At 39.0% G+C, this 10037-nt stretch overlaps 2 protein-coding genes across 21 annotated transcripts; both read right to left on the bottom strand.

Moving 5' to 3' along the window:
- Positions 1 to 48: 48 nt before the first annotated feature.
- Positions 49 to 7813, bottom strand: LOC124212927 (uncharacterized). Of its 20 annotated transcripts, none has more exons than XM_046613580.2 (6): positions 7743 to 7760; positions 6410 to 6503; positions 5234 to 5430; positions 2928 to 3491; positions 2516 to 2688; positions 49 to 2423 (listed from the first exon to the last, which is right to left on the bottom strand). In XM_046613580.2, exons 3-6 carry the CDS (start codon positions 5259 to 5261, stop codon positions 747 to 749), a joined length of 2442 nt encoding a protein of 813 aa, XP_046469536.1. In that variant the 5' UTR covers positions 5262 to 5430; positions 6410 to 6503; positions 7743 to 7760; the 3' UTR covers positions 49 to 746. The 20 variants fall into 20 exon arrangements, with proteins under 20 accessions (XP_046469536.1, XP_046469525.1, XP_046469527.1 ...); XM_046613569.2 differs by lacking the exon at positions 7743 to 7760 and adding an exon at positions 7444 to 7660; XM_046613571.2 differs by lacking the exon at positions 7743 to 7760 and adding an exon at positions 7579 to 7653 and having other exon boundaries at positions 6410 to 6612.
- Positions 7814 to 8227: 414 nt separating this feature from the next.
- Positions 8228 to 10037, bottom strand: LOC124211174 (solute carrier family 25 member 3-like). The gene is made up of 3 exons (XM_046609981.1): positions 9840 to 10037; positions 8805 to 9083; positions 8228 to 8734 (listed from the first exon to the last, which is right to left on the bottom strand). Exons 1-3 carry the CDS (start codon positions 10035 to 10037, stop codon positions 8228 to 8230), a joined length of 984 nt encoding a protein of 327 aa, XP_046465937.1.

The raw sequence follows: 10037 nt of genomic DNA, 5'->3' as shown, positions 1-10037 counted from the left end.
TGTGGCATCACTTTACATCATATTCAACAATTTTAAATTTACACCTACAAATACCTGTATAGTTCGATACGAATATACAAATTTAGACACGCAGCTTTTTTGAATTTTCTTTATTTTCAAAACATATATCAGTTAAAATATATACAAACAAAAAAAATCACATATGTACAAAAGTATAAAATATTATCATATGGCTGCTTAACACATTAATCTTTAAATCGATAAGCCTTGTCTGTCAAAAGATAGAGGCATCTGTGATTTTATGGAAAAAAAACCCATGAAAACATAAAAACATCACGAGTTGCCAACAATTGAGAGATTAGAATTCTTTTCTTATAAACATGCTGACTTAAATACTTGTTTGATACATATGTAGACACATTAAACATTATACAACAGTCATTCCCAGTTATATGTAGGTATACTTCGGGCTTTTTCCGTCAGAACGTACAGCAATCAGAATTCAAATTTTTGATCCCATCGATATTTTTATAGGTGATTACACAAATGAGAGGAGGTTTCACGACTTTTTTCGAATATTTTCGTACATGTGTTCTGGAGATATGAATTTAAAAATTTTTTTTTTTTAAATTTTGACGGAGAAAGCCCCTTTTATTCTATTGAACAGTTTTCACAGCTTGCATATTCACCATCAATTGTCGAACTGGCTCACAGCATTTCTTGATTTTTTGTTTCTCTGTTACTTAAAATGTCATTCAATATTTTGACACTTGAAGCGATTTATTTTAATGGCAATCGTCATAAATATCATTCCCAATATGACATGCTCCACGCTTTGTAATATATTGTTTAGCTTGGGGCATTTTGAACTTTATTCCACCACTAAACAGTTGTCGAACTTTCTTTTCTGAACTCGATTCTTCTGGCTTGAATGTAGAAAATTTGTTGGTCTTTGCAAATAACTTAATTTCTGACGATTTTGCTTTAGGAAGGGTCCAAACACCATTTGATGGAGTTTGTACCATAGGTTTACTTTTGGCTTCCTGATTTGCACGTTTCTTTTGAGCGACTATCCCTACGTCATCATAAATTTCCTCACCATTATTGTCAGACAGGCTATTCGGAGGCGGCGTCTGCGCACCTGCATCTGGATTCACTGGTATTTGGTAATGTTCTGAACTCTCTTCGAGATTTGATTCGGCAGGTTGATTCTGATAAATATCATCTTCAAAACTTTTATCCAAGTTACGCACTACCTTTGAGAATTTTTTGTACGACAAGCTTGCGACTGATTGTTTTTCAAAAACTGATTTATTGTTCATCAATAATGCATTAGTCTTTTGTTTGTCATCCAATATCTTTACAGGTTTAACGATGCAATTTACAGGCTCATTGCTTTTGATACCAATATCATCATAGATCATTTGTTCCTCTATTTCATGATCCAAAGGCTTTTTGTCAAGAAGCGGTCTTGGCGGTGGTGGACTATTGTAGTCTGATAAATCAAGTGCTCCTGTATTTATGTCACTACGTTTTAATTCCTCAGAATTTTCGTCCAAAGGTAGTGATTTATTATACGGAGCTGATATATTGTCGTTATTTTGAGGGGATAAGGAGATTGGGTTTTTCTTTGAATCTCCTTTCTGCGGCGATTCGCTCTTTTGCCTTATTCTGCCAAGTATAGATCTGAATGCCGATGACTTTGTCGGTGTTTTAGGTGCCTGTTTCTCAATATCGTTTTCTGTCGTTTTTTGCATTACTTTCTCCATCTTCCTAAGATTTTGCACTTCCTCTTTTACCTGCACCACGTCATCGTATGTATCGCTTCCTTCACTCTCGTGTACACTCGCTTGTGTTTGCTGTACTACATCGACGTTCCGTGTTTCGATTGATTTCACCTTCTGCAATATACTATCTATGTCATCGTACAAGTCTGCTTGTTCCACATCACCTTTAAAATCAACATCCTGGCTGGTAGGATTTTCTTCAGGAATCATAGAATAAACCATATCTTTATCTTCGTTAGGAAATTCTTCGGACAAAGGCAGAGATGGAAGTTTCCTCGGAGTGGGGATTAGAACCCGAGGTGGTGCAGGTTTACTAGGTTTGCTGCTCTTTGGTTCAGATAGTTCCCCAACATATTTTGCAGGAACTTTCTGTGGTAACATTGGAGATTTCGAATTTATTGACGACTCTGCGGTGCTAGTTGTTAGTGATTTTTCATGAACATAATTTGAGGTAGGAAACTTTGGCGGTAAGTTTAGTGCTTCCTGAATGCTAGTGATAACAAGGTCCTCGTAATCTTCGTTTGAGTTTCGATCTGTTGGACAAGGTTCAAGTTTCACAGGCTTCGGGATTGCCTTCACTGGTTGCGAGGCTTGATTTGCAGTTGCGGTCTTTTCTTGTATTTTATGAATCGCTGTCATCCACTGCGACATATCTGTTGGGGCGACGGCTATGAACTGAAACCAAGTAAAATAAAACTCATAAGACATTGTTTACACATGCATCTAATTTAATAATTTTCGTGTATTTATTGGCAACGATGCGTCACCTGAAACTTTCTATTGTCCTTCAAGCAAATTTCGAATGTTGAATCTACCAGCTTCTTAGGACTGAATTGCTTGGCGTTCACAGGTTGGCACGTAGAACCCTTTAAGGGTAGGACCTGTGTAGGTTCTGGATCTCTCTTGTTGTTGTAGCAAAGAATATGTGCGTCTAAGAGAGCTGGAAAAGAATTGGTAGAGTAAAGTTCCGAGGTTCCACATGGAGCATGATTTTTCCAAGTAGTTCACCGCCAATGATGATTGACAATCTTCAATCGGCGGAAAACAAAAAAACCGTTTATTTTTTGTTAAAAAAAATTAAATCAAACGTTGCATCTTCACTGGACGTTAGAGAAGTTGTAAATAAGACCCGCATCGCCGATTCAAATACGTATTTGATATCAAAAGTGATATACACACCAGCCCAAAATAAGCGAGTGCCTTCAAAGACAAATCTTCTCTCCTTTCTTCGAAGCTGCTCAAATTTCTGTGATTTTGCTTCGGCCTCTTGCGCATTCATCTTAGCGTATATTTCTGTACTTTCAGAATCATCGATTTCTTCGACGGTCGCCAACTCATCTTGCTTGACTGTAGATACGACATTCGTTGATGACTGCGTATCGTGATACGGTCGTTGGATAACAGGTGAATCTGTAGGAGGCAACGGCTGGACATAAGTTGGTGGTCTGGATGGTGATGCAAAGTGTTTGGGAAAAGTAGTCGGAATTTTAGTTTCAGTCGCAGACCGTATCTTGATCAGGCTATTTTTATGCAAAAAGCTTGGAATACAGGGTGTTATATAATCTTCCGATGAATCTGGTCGTTGGGTTGAACAATTTGAAAGCGGCTTGTCAGGCTGCATGTTGACATATTCGTCCGGTGGTTCCCCGTTGTCTCCAATGCGTTTCAAAAGTCTCTCTCGCGAGGCATCAAGCGTCGGTGGCAGGGCAATAGTGGAGAGACTACGCAAAAATCCCAGAACGTCTGAAATTTGAAAGTGAAATTTAAATGATGTAATGAAACTAGAAGAAATTTCAACTATTCCCTGTCCATTATTCAGACGACATCGCTTGCAAGACAATGAGAACAATTGGCTCAACTTGAAAACGAATTCCGTTTGGTTTGCCTCCATTGAAAATTAAGAGAAAAAAAGAAACTTGAACGTGAATGATTAGTCACAGTTTACGCATTTGAACTAATAAAAACTTTGTGTCATCTTGTTTCATCTGTGATATCAATTTCAATCAACGCTATCGCTTTCGCTGGGCCAATTTGTCAAGAGTGGTCAGCGACCGAGACATCCTTAACATAGACGACGTTGAAGTTCGTAAAGTTGTACTAACGAAACGTTGAGAAAAGATCACTATTTTCTTTTTTTTTACAATGATTTTGAAGTAACTAGAATTGCAGAATATAAGTATGTTTTCTTTTATTACGGTTGACTGTATTTCAAACAGTTCGAAAATTTCAAAATAACGGTTTTTCCTCGGCATGCATTCTTACGATAACGTTACTAACTTCAACATGATTAAGGTCGTGTAGTACTCTTACCCTTACCGACCGAGCAAACTCACCCTTTTTCTTCTTTCATTAATTAAACAAACAAACGGAAAGGATTCAAATTTATGAGCAACTTTATTGAATTCCGTTACATAAGAACCATGCATCGAAATTTGAACCCTTTCCGTCCGTTTGTTTATGTAATGTAGGGATAGGAAGAAAACGGGTGAGTTGGCTCGGTCGGTAAGGGTATGAGTACTGCATGAGCATGAGCATTATATAGAAAAATATGCTTATCTATGGGGAATTTGAATTGTCAGTAATGATTGAATAATTTTGAAAAAAATTTTAAGGAACGTGCGGCTTTTTAATCTTTGAAGGCAATTATGGACATTGTCGGATAAAAATTCGGGAACATTGTTCAAATTAGCTCGAGACCATCCCACTCTTCATAATAGCCACGTGAAACAATGTCAAGGATTTTGCCGCGCCTCATTCCTAATCGACATAATATAGGTTCGATGAAAACACGAACCGACAATGAAAAACCGACGTCGATGAATGACAGCGCCTTTCAAAAGCCGACAGCCGATCATTTTCCCCACGGACATTGAGGATAGGAACAAAGATATCTGATTACATCACTGTTAGTTCAACCGCAATTTACATACAGTTATGTATCGGCTATTCCACGATTACCAAACATAAACTAATTTTCATCGCAGTCTCGAGTTCATGCCTTTAAAGAGTTAACGCTTCGCACGAATTTCACTCGACGTAATTTTCCATAAGCTTACATTTTTATTTCAAGAAAATACCTGTTGATTTACACGTAGCATACCTGTGACAGATACATATCTGTTACTTAATCGTGGTTTCAACCAAATAACTTATACAGAATAACTTATCTGCAGTCGTAAAATAAATCTATAATCTAAACGGTATTGTTGACATGGATTTTTTTTCAAATGGTTCGATAAAAACAGCCCGTAATTTCTGACACATCACGACAATACGTATTATGGGAAATGGGTGTGGTTCATAAGTGTAATTATAAACTTGACACATAAAAACACGAGTCTGATTGAAATCGAGATGACACATTTTACGGGAGATAAATGCAACGCGAGTCCGCTCTGACACACAGCGGTTGAATTTGAGATAAATCATGTCGAGGGATGAAATAATCACTGACGCATTAGCACTTTTAATTACAGTTTACTTACCCTGCCGAAGTTCGTAGTCAAATTCCATTTCGAATGTGTGGGAGTCTTCCACATTGATTAAATTATTATTTTATCACACCTTGAAACGTTTATTCGACACTGTTTCATTTCTCATTTTTTCGTAGTCATTGTTAGCAGGTGTATCCGATGTATTTAATTTCGCCAATTTTACCTCTGGAACGGAATCGCGCTGTTATCTTCAAACGTGACAAAAATATTTCGTATTATTTGTTTGAAATATCCATGCAAAGTGAAGTATAAGACGAATTAGTTGTGTGACGTTTGACAGACTGGAGGATAGAATTCTGGCTACTGGAGTATTCAAAGCACGCCCCCGCACTGACCGTCTTTGATTTAATATGATTTTTAAAACGCACAACGAAACCGTCGTACTGCGTTCTCATACCGTTTGCTCTTCACTATTTTATTCTCAGTTACTATTAAATCTGTAGTGAGTATTGAATGAGGATATACACTGTGCGCACGGCCGGATGCTACAAAGATAAGTTACGTTATCTGGTTTTCCATTCGTACGAAACATGGGAAAACACTAGCAGTAAAAATACGTTCGAACAAAGCCTGAAGCCGAAGTGGTCAAGTTCTTCATAGAACTACATAGACTCTAAACTAAAATCACCTGAAATTATGGGACAAAAATAATTCTACACTGTATAATTTATCAATGTCTCATAATAGTTACATACATGCTCACGTACACTGTTTCGCAGTTAACACATGGGTCATGTCGTTAATTGAAATAATTTACGGCGACATCGACTGCTGCAGTATATTGGTATACCACCGTGGAATGTTTTTCGTTGTTATGCCATTGTAAAATAGTAACAATCACGACAAACAAACAGGAATTAATGATCAGGTGTATAAGCGTGATTGAAACCAACGGACGTCGTCGACTTTCAAGACAAAACAACGCGTTACCACGAATCTTGAAGCTCGAAGAAAAGTTTACCGTATGTATACGATAAAATTTCTCCTCAAGCATCCTCTAATTACGTCACTCTCAAATACAAACTGCACGAATACCATATCCCTACTTGTTAAACCCGACCACAAATTGCACCTACTGTGCCGACAGTTGGACCTGTGTTCATATTCCGAGTGTCCAAGCAGCGTCTTCCCACGTATAATTGTTACTGAATTTTATTGGCCCTTTACCATTGTTAGCCATGCGTCTGGCCGCGTTGTCTTTGCCGATGCAACGCCCACCTATAAGATCCGTCAATTCAGGGTGTCTGGTTGTCGGAGAAATCTGGAAAACCGGGAATTTTTCGTGCCACTCGAAAAACCGGGAAATGTAGGGGAATGCGGGCTTGCGTTCTGGAATTTTTGTATTTCCTTCCTGACTAGTGTACGATTTTCTTAAATGTAGAAAATTACTCTCCGTGAGACGATTGAGGAGATTAGTGTGAAAAGGGTACAAGTCACGATAAATTTGGTTTTTGGGGGTACTTTTGAAAATTGATTAATTGTCCTTGAGTACTATGTAAAATTTATGAAAAATATAAACAATTACTAAAATGTTTCATGTTTCGGTAAAATGGCCAATCCCAATCTTCCGTTAGTTTCTTATAATTGGAGTATTTATATTGATATATTTGGTTATTGAGTTTAAAAAAAAAATAAGCAGTAAAAATTATTTTCACTTACGATGAAGACGTACGTCTAATTTTTAACTAAGTGAGTTTTTTCTAGTAAATTTAGGCTGAAATTAGTCCTCGAAAATAACTATTTTCGTCTGTAAAACCGGGAAATGTCAGGGAACTTGTGTTTGTTCTGAGAGTTCGGATGGTTTTCAAAATTTTTCGGCCAACGTTTCGATACATTCGGAATTTTTGTATCGTAAAAAATGTCAAAGTTTCCGCAACACGATGATAATATGATCGAACACAGAAATGGACACGTGTTTCGGAAGTTCGGTTCGATCGATCCAATGAGAGTGAGAAAAGAGCCGCGAGAAAGCTCTGATGTCGCTCTTAATCAATCGTACAATCGTCTCCGAAATTAAAATCAATCAATTTTCATCAACCCTCGTGACATAGGTATGTATAACAATTGTACGATATCGGCACAGTAATCTGTCACGGACGTCTTAACCGTTAGGTCTGGAAGTCAAACTTGCGGTTGAATATTTGCCACTTCTTGACCACTAAACTGATACCATTTAAACACCAGGAAAAAGGATATCCCACCGTAACTTTTAGCTCGGTTCTACGTTTCTCTACGTCCCGTAAATACAATGTTCGCTGAGTACCCACATGATATCGGTAAAAATCAAAGTAACGCTCTAAGAAAATGAATAGTAATGTTAAAACGTCAGACGATACCAAACGTTGACAACCCCCCAAGTGAATTCACTTCGCGGCATGCAAAACTCGCCAACTAAAACAACTCCGACGACTGTATGTTACTGGCTTACTGAATGGACTGAGTGCCTTTCGTGATGGTTATTTAAAATTCAATTCACTAGCCGTCGAGGACGTTAACCAACCGCGTATATGCCTCGATGGTCACAGTGTTGAGCACGTGCGACGTCGCTGGTGACTCCCGCAGAGTTCTCGGGCGCCAGTTGACGTCCAGGAGTCAGGAACTCTTGAATCACCATAATACTTGGCCGTCTTCTCCCTCCTCCTCTGCTGTAAACTCTTTCTCTCTCCCTCTCTACTCTTTCTCTCTCTCTCTCTCTCTCTGCGTTTCTTACGGAAATACAGTACCAATAATACCCAACCAGTTGTATTCGCCGGAAAATCCTCTGAGGGCAATTTTCATATTATGTACTTTCTTCCCAACTATTATATCAGTTTCTGCAATTACTCATGTCTGCTGAGTTTCAGAGCACCAATCGTCGTCGGGCAGTATCCAGAGTTAATGTGGTTTATTTTAGACAATATGTACATGGCTAAAGACTGCCTTCCATATGCAGCACATCGTTACAAGATCAGAACCCAAGCGAACGATCGCCCTGCGCCTCTGGTATCAGTGTTTACGTTTTTCGCCGGCTACAGGCGGAGGACGTGGCATTTTCATGAAGACCTTGAAGGCGTCATAGATGAACCATTGCAAAGCGGTCAACGTCCCAATCATGATAATCCGGGGTCCCAGTCCGCTCCACAGACCCACGAAGCCGACCTTCTTCACAATTTCTGCCGCTGTTGAGCCCTTTTGCTGGTTCAATTTGCTGACAACAGTGTCGGCCGGGTGGCTGACGACGGCGCAAAAGATGCCGGCGATGTATCCAGCGGCAAAAGTAACCAGAAGCTGTTCCGCTTTGGTACACTGGGTACGCGGTTTGGGAACGACGTAGCGATAGAGTAGCTCCAGCGTCTTTTCGAAGGATGTGAACTTCATCATGGTGTAAGGAACCTGTCGGAACCACAGCGGCACTAGTCCTTTGTAGAAAACGCCAACGCCGTCCTCTCGCATCATGACGCCCATCGCCTTGCTCATGGAGGTCGTGAAGCCCGGAGACGTTTGGATCCGGACCTGGAACAGCGGGGGAAAAGCTGTCGTAAAAATAGGCTAAAGACTTCGACGGCGATTGAGGTCTGGGAACCTTGACAGCCTCCATCGGCGCCAGTCCAATGTCGGCGAAAAATTCTGCCGATGCTGAACTCGTCAGATACAACCACGTACGATACTCGAACGCGTTATCGTCTCCGATCAATTTCGCGTAGTACACCTTGAAGAACTCGTACAAACCGAACTTGAATAAACCCTGAGTCGAGTAGCCCAGGAACGTCGGGAGCCATCCTCGCGTTAATCCAAGCACTCCTTCCTCCGTTATGGTTACTCTGAACCCGTTGCTTAGACTTTGGTACTTGGCTCGATGGACCTGATGATGTCAATTAGATGAAGAAAAAATTGTTGGAGACATTTTTAAGGATGTACTGCTACACGTTCTGAATCAACCAAAACTGACAATGAGTCTCTTGTTGACAATATTGAATACTTTATGATGAGATAAAAATCGGAAAAAAATCGACCACAATAAAGACGTTAAGAAAATTAAATTTGAATAATAACAATGCCCAAAAGTTATCAATAAGTTTTTAAAACAAATTTTTAGGGAATGTTTTTTTTTTTGTCGTGTGAAATAAATTCGTTGAGGTTTTTCTGGATACACATGAATTTTGAAAGAATTTTCTCACTATTTTGAAATTTCCGTTTTGGAAAATTAAAAATTTTTATTCATGGAGGTAAAATCGTGAATTTTGGATACGTTTTCGTAAAAACGTTGTACATTACTATTAAGAAGTTTCCGGGGCATTGAACAAATAGTTTTGTAAATACGGTCTTTACAAATTTATAAAAACGGAAATTTCAAAACAATGAGAAAATTCTTTAAAAATTCATGTGTATTCAGAAAAATCAACGAATTCATTTCACATAACAAAAAAAAAAAACGTTCCCCAAAAATTTGCTACACAATGTTTCGTTTAAAAAATTTATTGACAACTTTTGGGCATTATTTTTATCTTATCATAACGTATTCAATATTGTCGACGAGACTCACTTTTGATATAATAATTTACATAGCCAGTTACACATCCTTAAGCATCGAAGGGGCGGAGAAAGTTATGCGGTTCACCTGCAATCGGCATTTAATCAAATCTAGAGGCGTTATCAGGGTGTGAGTACTGCCGCACGATGTTACGCCCCCCAAACCACAGAGCAGAAAATACTTGGTACTTCCAAAAGCGCAACTTTCCTCTCCGGGCGGTGCTCCGGACGAGGAATCAGCCTTGAGTACCAACTTTTCCCGCAGCCAATTTCGCATGGGCCACAT

The sequence above is a fragment of the Neodiprion pinetum genome, chromosome 2 (assembly GCF_021155775.2).
Source record: "Neodiprion pinetum isolate iyNeoPine1 chromosome 2, iyNeoPine1.2, whole genome shotgun sequence".
Lineage (NCBI taxonomy): Eukaryota > Metazoa > Arthropoda > Insecta > Hymenoptera > Diprionidae > Neodiprion > Neodiprion pinetum.
This window is presented reverse-complemented; position numbering and strand designations above follow the sequence as displayed.

Bases quoted from the DNA above. Each gene is read 5' to 3' on its own strand.
- LOC124212927 (XM_046613586.2), bottom strand. From the start codon at position 5,261: ATGGAATTTGACTACGAACTTCGGCAGG. The intron at 2,689-2,927 runs GTGTGTATATCA...ATTCTTTTCCAG, and splicing joins CACTCGCTTATTTTGGGCTG to CTCTCTTAGACGCACATATT. The intron at 2,424-2,515 runs GTGACGCATCGT...ACTTGGTTTCAG, and splicing joins AGGACAATAGAAAGTTTCAG to TTCATAGCCGTCGCCCCAAC.
- LOC124211174 (XM_046609981.1), bottom strand. From the start codon at position 10,037: ATGTGGCCCATGCGAAATTGGCTGCGGGAAAAGTTGGTACTCAAGGCT. The intron at 9,084-9,839 runs GTGAACCGCATA...TGACATCATCAG, and splicing joins TGATTAAATGCCGATTGCAG to GTCCATCGAGCCAAGTACCA. The intron at 8,735-8,804 runs GTTCCCAGACCT...CCGCTGTTCCAG, and splicing joins CGCCGATGGAGGCTGTCAAG to GTCCGGATCCAAACGTCTCC.